This window comes from Paramisgurnus dabryanus, chromosome 16, assembly GCF_030506205.2.
Source record: "Paramisgurnus dabryanus chromosome 16, PD_genome_1.1, whole genome shotgun sequence".
Lineage (NCBI taxonomy): Eukaryota > Metazoa > Chordata > Actinopteri > Cypriniformes > Cobitidae > Paramisgurnus > Paramisgurnus dabryanus.
Window position 1 is genome coordinate 20,801,551 of NC_133352.1, and position 22,884 is coordinate 20,824,434.

The window sequence follows — 22,884 nt, forward strand, 5'->3', positions numbered from 1 at the left end:
TCATGGACAGGGGCTTCCGTAAATATTTAGTTACAACGTATTGTTACGTTTAAACTAAGTTTAATGGTGCAACGCAAAAACATTTAGTAGTGCGTAAGTTGTAACTTAGTGCCTATTTACGTCGTAACTAAGCTACGTTGTAACTTACGCACAGCTGGTGCAACCGGCCCCTGATCCCCTTGCTGATGTCAGTTCCCCCTTCCACTCCTCCATTGTCAAACCCCAGGAAGGGCCAGAAGCAAACCAAAAAACCTCACATGCCAGCAGCCCAGGCCCAGGGTCCCATACTTCATCAGAAGCACCCAGAAGGCTTTAGGTTGTGTGGGTAAGTATGTGTGTGTGTCAGGGGGGGTAAGGGTGATCTGGTGCCCTTGGGCAGCAAAGAATGACTAAGTACCTCAGTAGTGAAAATAAGGGCCCTGAAGACAAAGTGACTTCCTCTGGTGCTGCCCATGTTTCATGTCCACAGAATTAAAGGAGTCAGCTTGGCTGCACAGGTCACCAACACCACGGCCCTTATGGATGAGCTTCAACAGGAATTCAATGGTATGAGATAGTCATTTGTAATCTATTATTATCTTAAATGAACAGATAGGGTTATTAGCGCAGAGTACTCACATATGAGGTTCAGTATGAAGTGCATGCTGGGTAAAAATTCCACGGCACTCAACACAAGACTTCAAAGGTGCTGAAACGATACGACACCCGGCTGACAGAAGGACGATTGTGGTCTCTTTCAAGTCCATCTCCCACGAAAAGTGCAAGGCTGAACACGATGTGCGGAACATAAAGTAAAAAGACTGAATGATTTCAAAAGGCAAAGATTTATTGGTTGCATAGAAGAGACAACAAGAGTCAGTAAGCACAGTCAAACTGTTGAAGAAAAAATTAAGAAAGAAAGTGTGCAAAAAGCTAAATGAAAAGTCCATGAAAATAAAGTAAAACAATTGTTTTGAAATCTGTGCTTATCTGTAACTGAGAGCTCTTGGATGGCACATGAAATGTTGAAGGTAAAAAGTGTATCATCAGCTTGTATTTGCAGAGTGATAAGACTCGGAGAATGAACGGTCAGATTGAGAAAGGAGAGTTAATGTGTGTTTATGTATGCATGTGTATCATTGACAGGCCTATAAGCAAAATGAAACCCAATGTAGATGTGGAATTTATACATTTCCAACGCTCTTTTATGCAAAACAGGGCTGATGCTTGAAGACCTCCGGTTACCCATTGGTGACCCGTTATCAATGAGCTTGCACAAACTCCCAGATGTTTGTCTGTCAGTGAAGGTTTACATCTGCTCAGAGGGTTAAGTGTGTCCAACAGCTGTTTTCTTTTCTGATTTGTGTGGCTTATGGTTAAGGGTTGAACTGTATGTTGGTTTTAGTGTTTCTTTATGTTGGCTTCAGTCTAAAGGTGAGCATTCTCTCACTTCTTCTCTTAGATCTTACAGGCAGCTCAGTCTCTCCTCTTCTTCCACCACCAATCCCCTAAAGCAGGAGAAGAAAAATAATTAATTTAAGCTGCTTTTATTCCACCCAAAGAGTCGGATAGTTTACATGCTGGTCTTCACGCTTCATTTATTCATTCTTAAATCCAGCTTATAGAACAAAACCGAATCTAAATATCTTACTCAAATGAAGCCCTGATTTTACATTTATGCATTTTGCAGAGACTTTTATCCAAAGCGACTTACAATACATTAAAAGGTAAACATCATGGTTGCGGTTGGCAAAACAACCAACTATAGTGCCACCTATAGAGAGGCAGGGTAAAGCACAGTTCCTGTATGCCCTTTTTGTGTATGCATATCTAAGGCCCTGTCCCAAATGGCACACTCTGGACTTGTGGACTTTCTCAGAGTGATGACATCATGTAATGCAGATCTTAGGGACCCTTGACTAGAGTCGTATTTTGGGACAGACTCGAGCGTCACACTGGAAATAGGAAGAGAAGTTGCCCATCAGTGTGAACTCCTCCCATCCGTCATCTGATTGCTCTTTTGCAAGGACTTCTGTGTTGGTAAAGTGCGTGAAGCTTGCAGCAGTGTGGGCTTTGTCTGAGACTGCATCAAGGGTGCAAAGGGGGCACTGATGAGCACACTTCGTAGCGTAAAACTGACAGATGGGACACCCTACGGACTCGTAGACTTAAGGTACATTCACATTTTAAGCGACTTTGTCGCTGTGTGTCGCTCGTCTCTTTCAAAAGAATCGTTTCTAAATCTGATTGTCATAAACAAATGAGTACCGTCCACTCCAGTAACTGTAGAGAGACAAATGACGTGAACTCCACAGCTTCGTTCTAATTGGTAGTTGCACCCTAATGTCGCTCATAATTTGCATAAAGTTAAACATCTCTCAACTTTGTCGCCCGACTGGACACGCCCCATCCAGTCGCCAACGGTTACTGTCGCTCGTGTAGCCGAAAGTCGCCAAGCTTCCGTTGAAATCAATGAGATCGCGTCGCTCTGCTACTGCTGGTCGCTGCTAATGTGAATGCAGCTTAAGCGAGCATGTGCAATTTAAGGCGAAAGTCCACATGAAGTGCGCCATTTGGGACAGGGCCACAGACGCGCGCTTTACCCTGCCACTCCAAAAGTGGCACAAAGAGGCCAACCACAGTTTGCCAACCACCACAAGAAAAATATCACGCTAATGTTTAGTAGAGACACCACAAGACGCCAATATCTCACCAGGAGTCATATGGGTTCATAACTTTTGTATTGAATATATCTGCGGAACTCCGAAACCGTGTCCTTGCGTTATATGAATCACAGAGCATTGTGGTTTCTGCAAAATATCTTCTTTATTGATCTTCTGAAAATGTCACCAACATATCTGGCCTGAGGGTGAGTAGATAAACAGTAAATTTTCATTTTTGGGGTAAACTACTCCCTTATGATGATCTGGCACAGATGCTAAGATCTTAGGATGAGGTGTGTCTCGCTTTCAAAATGGTGCTGAATTTGACATTCAGAGCAGATCGTGGCAGGGACTAATTTAAAATCATCTTTCCTAGTCCATTGTTTGTAAGGAGCTGCTTGATCGCTTGACTGGACCTGTGGGGACCGGACCTTCAAAGGCATCTAAGGGAGCACCGTTGAGGTGGCATCCTGGATGCGTCATGCAACATAAATCAAGAAAAGTATTTTTCAATCCAGTGGTGCCATGAAAGGACACACTTAGGGAAACAGGAAATGACTTCACGTCTTCTGCAACTGTAAGGAGAATGCGTTTCCTGTGACACAGCTTGCCCTCAGGAATGAAGGTAGGCTACTATTTTTAGGAATGCCCTCATCTGTGCATTGTGTCACTTACGTGCTTTGAAATAACATCATTGTACACATCTGTCCTTTATAAACTGTGAAACGTATTCAAGGTGTAGAAGAGACAAAAGCACCTGAAGGTAGTGACCTTAAGTCTTTAAACTAGATAGATTTACATTAAACATCTGATGGTTTTATTCTGGTGTGAAACCTACTACTATTGCTTTACTAATAATTAAATGCACACCTCTATTTATTTATTTTCTCCAACATATTATGATATTCACCATATGTTCAGATTCAAAATATTGATAGTGCAGTATTTATTTTCCTTACATGTTTCTTTTTTATGTATGAGAAAGGTCATGGGTTTGATCTCCCGTTTGCGCAATAATAAAAGTAAGGCTTCCCTCAGGAAACTCTTAACTTATTTATCCCGGTTAGGGCTGTAACGATTATGAAATTTGGCTGACGGTTAATGTCTAATAATGTCTAATCATGAAATAATTTTCACACATTGTTGTGATTTATTCAAATTACATATTTTGCAAGGTTTACCTGGCAGTAAATACAGTATTAACACTCATAAATATAAAATAAAATATATATAAATATATTTAAATAAAAATACAAATCAAAATAAACAGAACATGCCTTAAATAATAGCCAATCCTACTAAGGTCATAGTTCAAAAATCAATTAATTACAGATCCTTAAGAATAGTATCCTTTACTTCCCTAAATTTGGAATTTGCATGTTTTACCTGGCAGTTTTTACTGCTTAGCAATGTTTTGCAGCATGTCTTTAAATGCTGTTTTTTCACTGTATTGAATGGCTTTGCAATGTATCACATTACACGGTTAGTTAAGGAGCGCCATCAGATACTGTCTCATTTATACAGGCGCTGCAGCTCCCCCTTGTGTTTTTTAGAGTGATGTGCAATAATTGCGGTGATCTGAAATCATAGCGATGAGGTCAAACAATTGCGATGAGACGATTATTTAATCAATGTGACAGCCCTAATCCCAGTACTAATTAATAAAGCTGATCATAAATCATATAATTAACATAGACACACGTACCTGTAAGCAGCAATCTCTATGTCCAGAGCCATCTTCTGTTTAAGCAGCTCTTCATTGTCTGCACTCTGCTCCTTCATCTGGAGATGCAGATCAGCCTCTTCCTCCTCAAGCTGAAAAATGTAACTCTGCCCAGAGACAGCAAACTGGTGAGATACAGTAAAGAAAGTTGCTTTCAGTGCAATATCATTTGATAGTATTTGTACCTCTAACTCGTCTATTTCCTCCAGGTATTTGGCTCTCTTGGTCTCGATTTCAGCCTCCAGCTCTTCCCCACACATCTCAAGCTCAGCCACCTCTTTCTGCAGCTCTGCAATCTTCAATGACACATATAAAGTACCAGTCAGAGGTATGGACAGATTTGACTGAATGCATGTTTTTGACATTTAAGAGCTCTTGATCAAAAGTCGACGCTTAAATGATTGTTTTTTGTTCTGAAATATAAAAAATATGTATTTATACAGCAGGTAAAATAAGTATTGAACATGTCACAATTTTTCTAAGTTAACACATTTCAAAGTGCTATTAACATGACATTTTTACCAGATGTTGGTAATAACCCATATGCAATCCACACATTCAAAGAACTCAAACAATAGATGTTCATAAATTGACACAAGTAAAAAGTATTGAACAAATGACAATCGTTTTGCTAGATAAGACCCTTATGCCTCGTTTGGGATAATTTAGAGTCCTTTGAAACTTTGTTGAAAAAAACTGTTAAGTGTTGAGTTAAGTAATAAATGTTGGGCTCTATTAAAGTCCATTAAAATGAGAAAAATCCTGCAATGTTTTCCTCAAAAAACATAATTTCTTCTCGACTGAACAAAGAAAGACATCAACATTTTGGATGACATGGTGGTGAGTAAATTATCTGGATTTTTCTTTTAAGAAAATTGACTATTCCTTTAACTTCCGGTTTATGTTTGTTTAATGGTTAAAACAGAACTCTTAAAGAAATACCTAATTGAAAATAACAAATGTTTTAGTTTCCTAAAGACGAGGGAATAAGGCGAATATGGGTTACCACTATTTGATGGGAAGTTTGGCAGCCAATCTGTAGTTAAGATTTTATACATTACATAGTACAGATTTTACACAGTAACGTTAGCTAAGTGTAGTTTTTGATATGCTTTAGCTATGATTTGAACTAAGGTAATCTACTTGTTTTTTTGCTTGTTATCAGAAATAAACTACTTTAAAAGGACTTTAGTTGTTATTGATACTTTAAAACGAAAGTTTACGTTTTTATTGCTGAAACGTCTATTGAGCCCCTCTCTCACAGAATCGTCTTTATCGATTAATGATTGGTTCTTCTAACTGGAAGGCGGGACTTCTGTCATCAAAGCGGCCATATTGAGCATTGCATTGTCCCCCTATTGCAGTGCTCAATCTTATATCCAAAATCTTTGGCAGCACCTCATGAGGCTGGTTGAGAGTCTACAGAGCTGATATGTGGCTAATTTGTGAGAGCTAAATGAAAGATAGTTTTGATTTGTATAACATTTCTTTTTATTACACAATGTGGAAAAAATAAGTATATGTAGGTGTTTCCGAATCTTTGACTGGTACTGTACGTAAACAAAACCCATGGTGGAGATGCACAATAATAGCGCAAAGCCAATCATACACAACATGCTTGATTGTGTTGTGATTAATGGGTATTTTGCTTTTTAACTACCAATTTTGAAAACATGTCTGAAACAGTTGAGATATCATGTTGCATATTTCCCTAACAACAAACACAACACAGAGAACAGTCAGCCACACCTCTGTTCATGAGTTGCAGTGCTGTGAGTAATTACTATAATCAGGTAAGTTAAACAGTCGGCTGTCAGAGATGGATGAAGATCGTGTGCTCCTTTTCTCTTTCAGGTAGATCACGGGTGGCTCCGAGCTCTATTATTAACGTGCTGATGATACTTCAACGGATGAAAATGGTTGTCGCTGTGCTCTGGGTCTTTTGGGTGAGTTTGTGAAGTCCGCCCCCCTGGAGAAAACTAGCGTGTTCGTCTTGTAACGTACAGCGTGAGCTAAACACGACCCCCGATTTTACCACCAACAGTTTGTTTAGCGTAACTTTCATACAGAGCAACTAGATCACAAGCATCCGTCATTGAGAAAGCGACAGATAAATCAGCAAACACAGATTTAAGAGGTGAGACCTGGGAAATACTGAGAGATAGAAGCCATATGAAGCGGAGCAAGCTGTCCATCACTGATCAGGGAACAGGATCCTGTGTTATGAGAGTGGGCACTGAGTCAGTTTATTTTATTAGAGGGTCTATGACCACAACCACACTAATTAGAACCAAACCTCCCTATTTGTTATTTTAAATGAAATGGTGTCAGTTGTGGCCGTCCAACGATTTCTTTAATCTGCAGAATGTAAACTGTGGCCAGCAAACAATTTCCGAATCGCTTCTTCAAACGTAAATCCTGAACGATTTCTTTTTTTTACGTTGATGTGCCGTCCCTTTTTCCTTTCTGCCTCTTAAATAAAAATAAAAAAGTTTTGTCTTCCTCCTGGAGAGGGATGCTGACAGGTGAGATTTTATTACTACAACACAGTGCGGTTTGCCGTCTCCCGAGGCACTGCAGGAATGTGAGAAGTTTATGATTGGAGAGAAAGTGCGTTGGCAGACTGTGAAATGTATTGTTCATAATGGGAGACGGCGAAGAGAAATAAACACTATTAGAGACGATACACTCCTCACATCTCCCGGTGCTATCTGCTCAGAATAAACACCCCGGGCAGTAGGAGTTCTCTTACTTTATTCCTCAGCTGTCAGTCTGACTGAAGACTGACTTTGTATTGTGAAGCACCATCGCCCATGGAACACAATCAATAGCTGCGTTTCCATTAAAGATTTGCGCAAAACTTTAGCGTAAGTTTCTTTAGTGTTTACATTAACCGATGTTACGCTATTAAAAATTTATTTTGTTGTCTCGCAAAAAGCCGTTCCAAAAACCATGGTAGCCTTCATAAGTGCAGACCGACATACGGATGATATTAAAATACTCGCTGTAGTTTGATGTCATTCGCTTGTCGGTTCTTGTGACGCCAAATGAAGTCGAACACACCGCTTCTGTCTTATTCTTGAACCTAACATACCATATTAAAGGCTGATCATTTGACTTTTTCGCCTGACCTGTACCGTATTTTCCGGACTTTAAGTCGCACTTTTTTCATAGTTTGGCTGGTCCTGCGACTTATAGTCAGGTGCGACTTATATGTCAAAATTAATTCATACTGACTAACATGCACCAAAAACACTATATGTTGCTCCTGTAGCCTACCCCTGAAAAAAACTGTTTACTGAAACATTAACTTAAAGACAATGGAAAAAGACTTAACAAACAAAATGCCCCCAAAAAGAATAATCATTTTCTAAATAAATGTGACTTATAGTCCAGTGTGACTTATATATGTTTTTTCCTCTTCATGACACATTTTTTGACTGGTGCGACTTATACTCCGGAGCGACTTATAGTCCGGAAAATACAGTAAATGTGGAAAAACCATTGCAGTTTTGTGATATATTCCTTTTCCAAATTGTCTAAAAAAAAGACCTTACAAGCGTAAAAAACATTTTTGCGATATATGGGAGTATATACGCATTTTCTGCATTTTCATTGGCTGCATTTTCAATTCGCAATTTCAATTTGCGCAATTAGAAAGGTAATGGAAACACAGCTAGAAAGCCACAAGATTTTCAATTACAGATTTGTGCAAAATCAAACTGTAAAAAAATGCTATTTTTGTCAAATCAACATATATTTTTATGTTACTTTAACTTAATAGAATTAAGTTAAACAACTTCTACTTGTTTTTATAAGTTATGTCAACTTATCACAAGTCAAAACTGCGGGGTTTTTTTTACAGAGTATGCTATATTTTCTAAATGTTGATAAAAATCTTTTGTAAAAAATGACAGCATTTCCACTTATCGAGGACAAGAAACTAAAAACTTAGTTTTATTTATCACAATGAGTCATTTCAAACATCCACTGATGTTGGTAGGTTTACTAATATCGCTCACATCCACCTCATCAGCCATTATTTTTATCCAAGGAGACGTATGAGGGTTATCCAAACATTAATGCCAAGGAAAGCCCCTCATATTTAGAAGCGGCAACGTATGATGTGTTTCTTGGAGGTAACAGTACATTATTTTAAATTATAAGAGATGTAGGAGTGTTATCCAAACATAATTGGCAAGAAAAGCCTCTTATTCTAGGGAGCAGACATGTATGAGGTGTTTGTGGGAGGTTTTAGTATATACCGCATCATCTTCAAACAATGATAATGTGACTTATGCGAATAAACTGTTTCCATTGCAGTTTTGCAATATATTACTTTTTTGAAAGCATCTCACCTGAGCATTTGCAGTTTATGCAAAATTGCTGCGTTTCCATTGGGTGCATTTTCAATTTCAATTTGCACAAGGAGAAGGGTCATGGAAACGCAGCTAGAGAGACACAGGTATGCTGTAAATGTTTAAAGGAGACTGGCTTTAACTAACTGTTTAGTTCGGTTTAATACATGCTATGTAGATTCAATAGAAATATGATTGTCACTACCCGAAATTTGTCAAGATGTGAAATCACATTATTATCTGTAATAACTCTTTATATACAGAATGTGATTGAGCTCAGTATGGCATTTTGTTTTGTATTTGGATATGGATTGCTAATCTTACAAAATAATAGAAACATCTAACCCATTGTGTGAAAACCCAGCTAAAGCTGGATTTACTACATAAATCACAAAAAATCCTGTTTTCTACATAAAATCATTTTATAAAATGTAAAAATATAACCTTGATATTTACTTGTCACATATACAATTAATCAGATTTAAAATGCACGGGTTTAAAAACTAGCTATAACTCAATACTTTATAGCTGTACAGCACTAGCCATAGTTTACATTCACTTTAAATTAAACCTGGCATATACTCTTAGTGAGGTCTCGTGGTGGGTCAGAGCTCAAGTGTGTTGTTGAGAGTAAACTCACTCACCAGGTCCTTAAGAGCATTGACGTCCATCTCTTTGGAGACATCCTTTACTTTTCCTCCAGTCAGCTTAGCCAACTGTTTCTCCTTTCCTACAGCACCAATGGTCATGGCACTCGAGGCTCTGGATTCAAACTGAAATGCAGGAGATTCAGAGTTTCAGTTTTCTTGGAGCTACTACACAGAGAAACCCAAGCAGAGTTTGACAGAGAGCAGGCTGTAAAGATGAATCACTCATTATTTACAAAAAAAGAAGAAGAGTAAATGAAGACCCATTACAGAAGCAGGTGCAACAAGGCAAAAATCAGCCTCCAATTATTGTTTGTTCCTAATCTCAATCATTACCAATTGTGAGCAGAACAACTGAGCCTTCTGCAACACTAATGAAACAAAGAAATAGTTTTGGCTTGGGTTCACCTGATGAATAGAGACAAAACTGAATTAGTGTTCTTTCAAGAGCAAATCAGTTTTCAATAGATGGGTTTCTGTGTATGTGCACTAGTTCTAGGCGATGCTCTTGGCCTGCTTGTCTTACATCCATATACAAACACACACACACACACACACACACACACACACACACACACACACACACACACACACACACACACACACACACACACACACACACACACACACACACACACACACACACACGCACACGCACACGCACACGCACACGCACACGCGCACACGCACACGCACACACACACACACACACACACAGAGCTCTCCAGCATCCTGGTGAAAAAATGCTCTCTACTCTTCTCCGGACTAAATCTACATAGGAGCCTGGGAAGAGCTCCAGAGCTCCGATTACTGCTGCGAGCTCAGCAGGGAGCAGCCACTCCTGGGGCAAACAGGGTCAGAGGGCACTGGTGCTCTAGGATGACCTTAAAAATGCCCTCTCTCCTCAATTGACACCAAGGGGACAATAGCGCTCTGTGCTAGATGCAGACAGAGCTTTCAGGACCACAAAACTTTACAAGTGTAGTGTGAAAAGGAAGGAAAAGACATGTATACCGGACACACAGAGATGTGCTAAAGAGTAAGCTCACCCTCCAAAACAATCTGACATCACAGAAGAGAAACAATCATACAGGTTTCAAATTTTGAATTAAGCTTTTAACGCTGGGATATTAAGAGTGTGTTTGTGTAGAGGCCATTCTTAGTTGTGAAACTAAGAAAATATATATGAAGAGTTTTGTTCCAAAACGCAATAAATGGCATAAAAAAAAACGAGTTACCGCCAAAATCACTATTGTATCAGGTCAATATTAAAAAGTAAATTCTTAATTTTATGCAAAATCCTATATCCGCCGTGTTATTCTGTCATCTTTTCTCCCTTTTTTCCCAAAACGAGATAAACGCCAGTCCTCCTTCTCTGCAAAATGCAGTAAATCCGCTAAACAAATCACAGCGCACCATTCCACGCATTGTAAACAACAATGGCGGCATGTTGAATACACAGGGAATCCTAGTTTTCCTCATCTACTTTGTACTTCGTGATCAACAAACAAACAAAAACAAAATAATACTTTGAAGGCATTGATAAACCTGTGGTGGTTTTCGGTGACGGGAAAGAAACGTAAGCCATACACGAGACGCACTCAGGAGACGGAAAAATGCCGGCTGTTGCTTGTTCTCACACAACAGCATCAAGCTTCTGTCATGCTAACACATTGACCCCAGGGGATCTCATGAAAATTTTTCCATTATTTTACTCGAAGCCAACGAAAATCGAGCAGGACCAAAACATTTTAGAGCTGATCGCTGTCAAAAAAGTTCAGCGACAACGTCCCAAGGATGACAGCAGCAATGAAAGTGTTCTTAATATTACAAATTAAGTGTTTTGATTAATGACATTAATGTTTTTTTTAATCAGTGTATACCACTAGTCAACTAAATGAATATAACACGGCAAAGATGAACGCACGTTTATATATTGATTAAATACATTTATAGCATTTTGAAAAAAAAAAAAACTTGTCATGGATTTATTGCATTTTGTGGAAAAATAATCGGTTTTTAAAATAAAGCTTCAAAAAAATCTAATTATGTATTGGAATTTTTTATGTTATTATAACCTAAAGATGCTATGTGAAACTTTTTAACAGAAAATAGTGGTTTTCATCTTGTCACTTTCTTGGTATAGGAAATACGCTTTTACCGAAATTAGTCAAAATAGATTTATTGTGTTTTGGAACCAAACTCTTCATTAATAGAGGAGTCCCTAAACTTAAAGGTGCAGTGTGTAGATTTTTAAGCAGCATAGCGGTGCGATTGTGAATTGCAAGCAGCGGCTCAGCCCACCGCTCATTCCTCGCTTTTCAAACACAAAAAGAAGCTTGGACAAACATGTCATTGTCTGAGAAAACATAGTGATGAAACACGCTCTGTAGATCCGTTTAAATCTACTGAAGAAACATGTCGGCCCAAAATGGTGACTTTCATGTAAGGGGAGTCACGGTGTATGTAGATAGAAATGGCTTATTCTAAAGTAATTAAATATATATATTTATTTATTTGTTAACATCATTCCAGCATCTATGGCTATAATAATGATGAGAACCGGTTAATCTATACACAAGTTGATCTATATACAAGTTGTGGAAGGACAGTTTGGCATCACATTGAACTGTGGGAGGAGACCGGAGTACCTGGAACATTTATGTATTAAATTTGAAAATACAAGAGCAATTCAGTGGACCTACAGTACTGTAAACTTGTGTATGATGTAAACCAAGTTTGTGAGAAACATCTGATAGCACAGGGAAAATCAGAGGTCAGTTTCATGCCTGTATGTACCTTTAAGCTCTTGGCCAGCTCACTGTAGTACTCCTTAATGTCCACGATAGCAGGAGTGATATCAACAGAGGGAAATTGCAGAGATACAATAGGAAAACTTTCATCTTGAGTCCTGGGCTCACTCAGGTTCTCCACCCTCTGTGGAGAAAACACAACATTTGACCTTTTGTTTTCCTCGGGTAACAATATATGCCTCTGTTAGATGGGGAAACTTTTCAAAATGAAGTTTTCATGAAAAGGGGGTGAGTGTCTCAGTTTGTTCTTTTTAACGTGAGTAATGAGAGAGCCGGAGATGTACTGATGGAGCATAAGGTCTGCAGAAAACACTGATAATTATAGCAGTCAATAAAACAAGAGGAACTTCTGTTTTCATTTCATGTGCCTGTGAGTTATGCCGCACATCCCAGGGGGAGTGTGTTAAAAATGGTACGGATTAGAGATCAGGAAAGAGAAAACGCAGGCCGGCCGAGATTTTTCTGTTTCCAGCGCTTGCGTACCCCCATATGGGAGATTCCTACATTCTTTCGCTCTGTAATTTGAGGAACTGTGTTTCCTGTTAGTCTCCATTCCCATAAACGAGTTTTCTTTATGATCTTAATTGGCAAAAGCCTCCGTTTGCCTCTTGCAAGACTGTGCCAGAACTTTTAGATACAAATTTGAGGTTATTGTCATCAATTCCCGCGTAGCCTTACCAATTTGTGCTGCCTCTCCATAGCGTCCAGCTGCTCCTCATAGATGGCCACTTGCTCTCGAAGGGCCAGGCAGTCAGTGGTAATTGCATCCACCTCCTGTGGGGGGCAGCGGAAATAAAGGTCAGTTCAAACACAAGCGCTTACCCTTCGCATCTTCCATCACAAACATCACCGGTGACATCAGGCTATCCTGATTGGGCCCACAATGCAGGGAAGATGAGATCCACACACACACACACACAACCCGTCCTCCCCCATTCAGACAAAGCAGGGCTTTATTCGGTTCATCTGGGTATCTTAAGTGCCTGATTAATTGGCGATGAATTCAATTACACAGAATGAAAGCATTTGCATTTGAATGCTGCAGTGTGATGGTGGGTCTGGGCAGCAGAGGACGCACAGAACATGCACACACACACTTCCACAGAGCCCAGAACTGGCACGGTGGCCACTGTTCCCGTTATCTCAGCGGGAACACAAGGCCGGTACTGAAGTCTAGACATTGTTTTGATGCCGATTTGCTGCATCACAAGCCGAAAGGCAGAGCTTCGCCATGGTACCCTTCTCTGAAAAGACTGCATTCCATCTGAAAGAAGTGCCATACTTTCTTACAGTATGCTATCAACCACCATCATTACAATAAGAAAATGCCACTGGCAGATGCTGTGAATAAAAAAACTAAATGATTTGGGTTTGTACTGTATAGACAAAGATGATGGGATGTTGCCATCTTAATTTACACGAATTATCCATAGGACTGCAGCTCAACTGTAACTTCATATTAACCTTCTTGACTCTATTATAAATGTACCTCCTATGTTTCTTTCTGTCTCTCAAATCCTTTCACATCATAGCTAAGCCCTTCTCCGTATTGCATCTGGGAGATATGAGAGGCTGAATGAGTGAATTATTAGGCACGGTGAAAGCTTTCCCACATCTGCTCTTTTACTGGAGACGTGCTCTGACATCTGTGTGGGGTAACAGGGTGGTTTATACAAAAAGTGGCTCGGGTTTCAGAGCGGTCGCTGGGCGGGAGTCAGCAGGGCCCGTAATCAGGACTCTCCAGAGCGGATCTGGGAGCAGCAGCTGTGTTGTGCCACTCTAGAGACTTATGGATAGCTCCACTACACCCCACCTCAACCAAAACACAAGCTAACACTGCCATCTAGTGGTAGAACATTCTTGTATGTAGACATTACGGGGCAGAATCGCAGATAGGGTTTAGCTTCTTTCAGGACTAGGCCTTAGTTATATTAGGACATTTAGCATTTTTTACAAAACATACCTTTAAAAAAAGAATACCGGTGTGCATCTCCAGTCAAAACAATGGAACTGATAAATGTTAAGCTATGTCAGTGCAAGGTGTTTTTTAATTAATGCATTTTAGTCTGTGACTAGGATAAACCCTGTCTGGGAAACTACCCCTATACAAGTTGATTTTGTTGCACAAATGCAAAGATTTATATTATAGATGGTCACATGATCGGACACATGGTTACGCGCCAGTCCAGAAGTTAACTTCCGGTTTGTGGATGTTTATCAGTCTGGTAAGTGGCTAAAGTGACCTTTGGAACAAATACCTTGCCGAAAATAAAAATGTTCCACTGTGTGAAAAGAGGTTGGGCAGCCAGGCAAGAATTTAGGGGGGGTCAACAGTATTTCAAGCATTCTGACTTATTAACACAGTTTAAGAGTTGTTTCCTCATGCTAAACATAGGCAAAGTGTCAAAAAAGCAGTTGGATGTGTTAGGGGCCAGTCACACCAATAGCGTTTATGGCAGTTGCAGGCGCCTTTTTTGAATGATATTCTATGGGCAGGGCGCGTTTGCGCGCTGTTTATGCGCGCCGAGCGCCTTGCGGTTTTTTGCCGCCTGCCGCGGACGCGTTTTTGAAGGAGCGCTGAGAGCGGAGAAGCGCCCGACGTCATTCGTGTCTTTCCATTGTCCAATCGAATGAGGGGAGAGGCGGGCCTTACGTTGTGGCGAGGGAAGTTTACAGTTGCTTTGAAGAACCGGACTCCACTCGCTCACTCTCTCCTGCGTGTTTGTGCACCTCTCATCCTTAAACAAGGTCAGAGCAAGCGTCCTCTTTTTAAAGTTTCTGCTGATATGACAGTTAACAGCAAAAGAGCGCTCACGCTTCAATATTTGATTGACAAGACAGCTGACTCGGTGGTTGCTTAGCAATATGAAAAGCCGCGTCGCACTGCTCTTTTTTTAAAAAAAGGCAGTGCGTCGCGCCTTGCGTTTGCAAGCGTTTAAAGCGCTTTTGGTGTGACTGAAGCCTTACAGAGTATTTCTGTGCCGAATGCACTTCACCAGGGTTTGTACAAGTTTCTGAAAGTTTCTTTTTTATTACAGGAACTGCTGACATTTCAGGGGTACACTTCCCCCAGAAAACCACGCCCACACGTCAATCAGCGGGAATGCGAGAGCTGAGTCACAGGCCAAGTTACAGGCATCACTTCACTCGACAGCTTTGTTTTATATAAAACTCAACAATGGCACGAAAGAAGAAGTGTGTTTTTGGATGTAAGGTGAAGAAAGCCAGCATTGGAAACAATTGTTTATCTGGGGTAGCAACTGAGTTTTGCATGTGTGTCTGTTTAACACTGGATTTCATTGAAAAGTCCCAACCGGGTCATGAGTTGCATGTAGCAAGAAAGACCCCGTTCACACTGCAAGTCTTAATGCTCAATTCGGATATTTTGCTCTGATCTGATTTTTTTGTTTGGCTGTTCACATTACCTTTTAAAATGTGCTTATAACAGATGTGACTCGCATGCGCAAACGAACAATAACAATGAGGTCACACTCAGCATGTAGTTGCGCTAAAGCTGCCGATGTTATGGAGGAAGTAAGCATTTTAGCTTTTCTTTTAAAATGTTTGTGTAATGACAGCCGTAACATTATTGAGCAGGTGCTGAGGACGAGAAGAATGAAGAGAAAGAGAGCAAAACTAGCTATTTTGGCCTTTTGCGGGTTTATGGCTGCCAATTTACTACAGAGGTCTGTGTGGATGTGCAGACGAAGCCAAGAGTAGTGGGAATGTGACGGTAGACTGACATAAAAGTCTCATCAAATCCACCTTGGTTGTTCACATTGAAAAAAAAAACTGATTTGGGTCTGATTCAGGACCACATATGGAAGTGGTCTAAATTGGATTTGAAAAAAATCAGATCTGGGCAAGGTTTGAGTGTTCACACTACTCCTGAAGAAGTCTGACGTGGTCACGAAGCATTTTAAAAGGGTATTGAAAAAGTGGTTGATGAAAGATACTGTATGACCAATGTGTTAATGTTTGCAGTGTTATTGTATATGATGTAAAGTGGACTTAGGAGAAACGTTTGTAGTCTCTGTCATCTGTGGGGTTTTGCATTATTTTTGCTAATTGCCTGTATGCTTTGATTTACAGCGAGGACCACAATGGAAATAAGCCTTAGGCTTTTTTGTGTCTATATCCTCGGCAGTTTTTTTAAGTGTATGGGATAATTGTTATTTTATCAATTTTTATGAAATTCTGTCAAATAAATTTCAATTCAATTCAATTCACTTGACCCCAAAGAAAATCAGATTTAGGCCACTTTTGCCTGCAGTCTGAACAGGGTCTAAGACTTCTGTGTTATGTTAGACATAAGCGTCTAAGTGCATATTATATAAACAACACGAACATGTAGTGAACCATAAGTTAAACTGTCAGTATTTTATAAAGTGTTGACTCGTGACTCGCTCCTCCCGCAGTTCGTAACTCCTCCTTCCAATTTTTTTCGTACGTTATCGGAAAGAATCTGTAAAGCTAATCCGTCTTTTATAAATCTGATAAAACTAAAGACTCTTCGAGATATGAAGGATGTAATACTATTCTATAGGTACTCTAGATTATCATCAGATACGCAGAAATAGTGTGCGTTATGGACACTTTAAGGATCTGTAGCTAACATTGTATAAAATCATTTGACAGTAAAGTTAGCTCAGTATAATAGTTGATACGCTTTAGCAATGGTTTGAACAAAGGTAATTTACTTGTTGTTTATTTAGCTTGCTATCAGGAATAATCTACTCTACAAGGACTCTGATTTTATAAATATTTTTGGCTTATTTTCCAGAAAGAGAAATTACATTATTTTAAAAGGCGTTTATCTGCTGTATATGTATTTTATAGGGCAGCATTAAATAAAAATGGCTTCAAAGCTCTCTTCAAACCCCACAAAACTCTCATTGTTATTTCATGGTTTTTTTTAACAACAGCCAACAACAAATTATATGGGGCAAAATGTTCAACGTTTCTTTTATGCCAAAATCATTAGGATATTATGTTAAAGGGATAGTTCAACCAAAAATGAAAATTCTGTCATCATTTTCTCATCCTCATGTTGTTCTAAACCTGTATTTTTTATTTTTTTTTGAAGAACACAAAAGAAGATATTTTGATAAATGATGGTAAGCACCAGTGGTGTAGTCTACGTGATACGCAGGACTACGCCGTATACCCACTAGAAATTGTCAAGGATTTCCGTATACCCACTAAAGATAGCGTGAGGATGCGTAACAGCATGGTTTTGTGACATTTCAAACTTTTAGTCATAATTTAGATGTGAAGCACTAACCATTATGCTACACTTGCTACTTTAGCGGGTTTAAATGGATATACATAAGCTATATATTTGATGACTTCCTGCCGAACTGCGCGATCCGATCGGCGTATGAAATCAAATTACTAGCGGCGCTAGAGTGACTGGGGCGCAGACTGCTGTGGCGCCACAAGAACCCACAGGAGAGTGACAACAAAGTAGCGCGAGAACGATTACAGTTATCATATGGAGAAATCTGCTTTGAATCGCTCTCGCAATACTTTGACATCACCAAGAGGTCTGCTTAGCGCCAAATGAAGTCGAACCTGCAGTGTAGCTGCTGACTCGCTGCTGACTTGTTTACTCACTGTAAACAAACAGTCCGTTGAGAAGTGAACGAGAGTTATCCGGAGAGTTAACAACGCACATGTGAGTAAACAACATTTAAATCATCAGTCCAGTTTAATACTTTATCTGGAGGTAAGGTTTCAAGTGCAATAAAATAAGCCCGTTTATGTCCTGATGGTTTCAGCATGCTTGTGCTTCACAGTGTTAAACTTCCCTTCTCTGTGTTCATTTATATCTACGTTCAGGATGTATATGATCTTAAACTTCTGTGAGGAAATTCATGTCTGCGTTGATGTTCAGTTCAGACTTGCAAATTAAATATCATTTTCTTCACTTGGTTTTGGTGTCTAATATTAGGGTACATGATGGTCTTGTAATAATAATTAAGTAAAAGCCTATTTTCATTTTTAGACAATGCTTGTATTATATGCAAAAAATAAGCTTTTTATATCAATGACTATGCAAATTTAATTATTAGAATTTGCTGTATTAGAGTTAATTCATGGTCATTTTAAATGTGTATTAATTAAAAACATTTACACCATTAAATTACACATGGTAATGTTATCAATAGTTATGCATGTGTTAGCCACGGATTGAAGATTGTTAACAGTTTATTTAATTTTAATTAACAGTTGAGTAAGTTTTGGCCCCGAGTTAGATGTTGATTAACACTAAACCAGTCTAAAAATCAGTCCAGTTTCCCCAGCTGTAAACCCATTGGCTGTTAAACTCTTTTTTTTCTTATAATAAACTGACATGTTGATAACACATTCAGTTTATGTGTTTATGAGTACACTTTCAGAATGCTCTGTTACATGAAGATCCATACTGTATGCATCTGTGAGTGTGGTGGTGCGTTGCGCTGGGACGAGTGAGCATAAGACTACACCACTGGTAAGCACACAGCTTTTTGTAACCATTGACTTTCATAGTAGGAATAAAAATATATGATGGAATTCAATGGGTACATCATCTGTGTACTTACCATCATTTATCAAAATATTATCTTCATCATTTATCACAATACTTCCAAACACTTCCTACTATGGAAGTCAATGGTTACAAAAAGCTGTGTGCTTACCATCATTTATCAAAATATCTTCTTTTGTGTTCATCAAAATAAAAAATTCATGTTTAGAACAACATGGGGGTGAGTAAATGATGACAGAATTTTCATTTTTGGGTGAACTATCCCTTTAAGGTCATGTTCCATGAAGATATTTTGTACATTTGCGATCATAAATATATCGAAACTTGATTTTTGTGAGTTAATAAAGTTGTCCAAATTAAATCCTTAGCAACTGCAAAGGCAATTTTCTCAATAGTTTGATTGTTTTGCACCTTCAGAATCTAGATTTTTAAATATTGCCAAATATTATACTATTTTAACAAACCATACATTAATTAAAACCTTTAATTTGGCTTTTAGATTATGTATAAATCTCAATTTCAAAATACAGTTCTGATTGTTTATTTTGTGGTTTAGGGTCACAAATAACAACTCCAGTGTTTATGCATTACCAATGAGACATCTTCCTGTTCAAGCTGGAGGAGAGTCCTTTGCTCAACAACCTCATCATATTTCATCTGCAGACACTGCAGCTCGCCCGTCAACTCCTCTGTGTCATGTAAAATCACCTCCTGATCAAAAACAGAACAGCAGGTCAAAATACACATTCAAAATTCCTGTGTTAATCAACACCGCATCAGTCGGCACGTGTAGTAGGCTACCTTTTCTTTGCGTAGTCTCTCTATCACAGCCTCCAAACTGTAGTCTCCGGGGCCTCTGATGCAGACAGCGGTGAACCTCGTCTCTGATTCCAGCCTTTTCTCAAGCCTGATGATCTGAGCTTCCAGACATTCATTCTCCTCCTCAAGACTCCGAACCTACCGCACATCACACATGCAACAGGAATACACTATATATAAATGTAGTTGTGAAATGTGGAAATTGCGAAACTTTGTGAAACGGTTGCATGGCATTACATTAAGCAGTAAAGGGCATTGCGACTGAGGACCAAGCAATTTCATGGCCTTAATAGGATTTTCTTCAAACCCTCAGGCAAATAACTGACCCCGTTAAACATTATGGAGATATGATAATTGGGCCACACACAAAGAGACCATTAGTTTCAGTATGAGCTCAACTGTAGCTTGTGTATGAGTGTGAAAATGTGACATGCGAGGAAGTTTAAGTCTCACCACATCGATAAGGACAGCCAGGCGATCATTAAGGGCGGCGATGACGGAGCGCTCGCTGACAAATCGGGCCGCACCCTCCTTGTTTAGAGTTCGAAATGCAGCAAAATCTGGCCCGGAGCATTCGCTCAATGAAACGCCAGCCCTGTCAAACATACTGAAAGCTCAATGATTATAATGGCTTGACTTTTATTTTTAAGTAAATATAAGCAAACAATGTTACAGAAAATGGGAAATGCCCTTACATGAAAGAGCTTAACTATTAACACATTCGCACATTCCAATCTGCAAGTGCAAAATGTTTAAAGTTCGAAGCAAGAAAAAATAATGAGATCATTGTTTTACATAATTCAAATGTTAATAAACAAAGCAGTGCTTATCCAAGGTTGTTCTAGTGTTTGATTTTTAACGGTCTTGCAACTATAATGTTGGTTTTACTGCAAATGAGCAATAACATTACGAACATTATGTAATCCAAAAGATTAAATGGACAAATGCTGTAAATCGGCAAAATAACTCCAGTACATCAATTCACTATCTAGACCCCCCTTTTAAAAAAAAAATTGTGGCACTGACCTGACAGCAGAGTGGGCCTGGACTCCACATCGCCCTGCAGTCTGGTTCCACTTCTGATCCTCAAACAGCTTACGGTATGAAGACACTCTTAGCATGGCCATGGCGACAACAGGGAACAGCAGGAAAGATGTGAACCACACAAGCAAGGGGTCTTTATAGATGCTGGTAATGGGAATGTCGCACACGGTTGTGGGATCTCTCACTGAACGAAAGGTTGACTAACTAGAGGAGCAGTGTCAGAAGATAAACCTTTCACATGGAGTAGAGACAATTCAGCCACAGGAACAATATCTGCGACACTCCTTTACAGAACAATGAGCACAGACAAGGAAAATACTTTGGATGAACTTTAACTTGCAATAATAAAAAAAAAAGAGTTGATGTTTTAAAAACCATGACTCTTATTTTACAAGTAACATCTTCATCAAAACACAACACATTTTCAATTAACATAAAATAGAAAAACATTACCATGGTAAAGTGTGAGAGCTCCTGTGCTTACTGTGCCCATGTCTCTGGTGGTGACATACTGTAACTTGGACCATTACTAAGGAAAACACACTAGAAAGATACAAAGCAATATGTATAGCAAGAAATAAAAGGCAAATACCTACATAGGAGGATTAGGGCAAAGCTTACATTTTTTTTTTATAAAAACATCTTGAGATTAAAGTCATAATAATGGGATATTTAACTAGTTGTTTTTGAGAAAAAAAGTCAAAATAGATAAAATGATGTGTACATGTATAATGTTATAATAATATTTTGAGAACAAAGTATAAAAAGAAAGTCGTAATATTTTGAGAATAATGCAATATTTTACATTACCATGTTTGAAGTGATGTAATCAAGCAGATCTGCAAAGCAGATACTTAATTACATACCTGCACTCAAAACAATATAAGGAAGATGTGCATTCTCGTTATATTGACATTATTCTCAAAATATTATGACTTTATTCTAGCTATATTGACTTAAAGGGATACTTCACTTTAAAATGAAAATTCTGTCATCATTTTCTCATCATCATGTTGATCTGAACCTGTATGAATTTCTTTTTGCTGATGAACACAAAAGAAGGTATTTTGATAAATGATGGTAAACACAAAGACTTCCATATTAGGGATAAAATAATATGATGGAATTTAATGGGTACCGTCAACTGTGTGCTTACCATCATATACAGTATCACAATACTTCCAAAAAAATTTTTTCTACTATGGAAGTCAGGTTATGGCTGTTTTGGTGGCAAAAGGGGTCCTACACAATATTAGACAGGTGGTCATAATGTTATGGCTGATCAGTGTATAAATTATACACATGTACATTTTCATTGATTTTATAAAAAAAATTCTTTTGTTAGTTGAAATCTTCTAAATCAGTGGTTCTCAAACTTTTTCAGCAAGCTGCCCCCCTTGTGTACGGTGCATTCCTTCACGCCCCCAAAGAAAAATTATGACACATTTATTTTAAAACGTAAAATTTTAATTAAACAAAACGTAGTAAATTATACAAAGTAGTGCTGTCGGTTAGTAGCCTTATTTTTTAAGGTTCAATTACACAGAATTCATGATGAATTAAAGTATTTTATAAAATGTCATAAAACTGGGGCCCCCCTGGCACCATCTCACGGCCCCCAGTTTGAGAACCACTGTTCTAAATCACATAGAATAGTCTTAAAGGGCACCGATTATGCAAAATCCACTTTTACAAGGTGTTTGGACATAATGTGTGCTGGCAGTGTGTGAAAATAACCACCCTACGATGAAATGGTAATCCACCCTCTCCTTGTTTTTTCTCCAGTCTCATTAGACATGTCGTTTTGATTATTTTATCAATGCGAGGTCACATTGATAAAAGCCCCACCCACTTAGAGTCCTGCAGTACCATAGTTTCCACCCTCAGTGAATTGTACTCTTTCCACTAGATATTATTGTCTCAGACTGTATTAATCAGATCTAATTTAACTGAAAGTGTTCACTGTCTGTTTGTAAGAGAGTGAGGAGCTGTAGCTCATTTGCATTTAAAGGTACAGACATTAAAAACCCAAATAGGGTCATTTTGGACATGCTATAATACATTTTCTATGGGGTATTTTGAGATGAAACTTCAGAGACACATTCAGGGCACACTTGAGACTTATATAACATCTTGTAAAAAAAAAACATAATAGGTGCCCTTTAAACATTTCTTTCACTGTCACTTCTCAACAAACCACATCATTTGAGATATTATATGTCTGTAGTGCAAATGATGTGGGATCAGATGCAAACCACATTTGACAAACTCAGTGTTAGTCACAATAGTAACTGCAACAGCAAGCATCC

The 22,884-nt window shown here is 38.8% G+C and overlaps 1 protein-coding gene across 1 annotated transcript; it reads right to left on the reverse strand.

Moving 5' to 3' along the window:
* Nucleotides 1-805: 805 nt before the first annotated feature.
* Nucleotides 806-21,389, reverse strand: vimr2 (vimentin-related 2). Its single transcript, XM_065271966.2, has 10 exons — nt 20,558-21,389; nt 19,985-20,126; nt 19,514-19,669; nt 19,304-19,423; nt 12,862-12,957; nt 12,170-12,307; nt 9,368-9,496; nt 4,551-4,661; nt 4,348-4,472; nt 806-1,487 (listed from the first exon to the last, which is right to left on the reverse strand). The coding sequence occupies exons 1-10, from the start codon at nt 20,656-20,658 to the stop codon at nt 1,445-1,447; spliced, it is 1,161 nt and encodes a 386-aa protein (XP_065128038.2). The 5' UTR covers nt 20,659-21,389; the 3' UTR covers nt 806-1,444.
* Between the last annotated feature and the right edge of the window lie 1,495 nt (nt 21,390-22,884).

Bases quoted from the DNA above. Each gene is read 5' to 3' on its own strand.
- vimr2 (XM_065271966.2), bottom strand. From the start codon at position 20,658: ATGGCCATGCTAAGAGTGTCTTCATACCGTAAGCTGTTTGAGGATCAG. The intron at 12,308-12,861 runs GTAAGGCTACGC...TTTTCTCCACAG, and splicing joins TGGAGAGGCAGCACAAATTG to AGGGTGGAGAACCTGAGTGA. The intron at 1,488-4,347 runs GTACGTGTGTCT...CTCCTGCTTTAG, and splicing joins ATAGAGATTGCTGCTTACAG to GGGATTGGTGGTGGAAGAAG.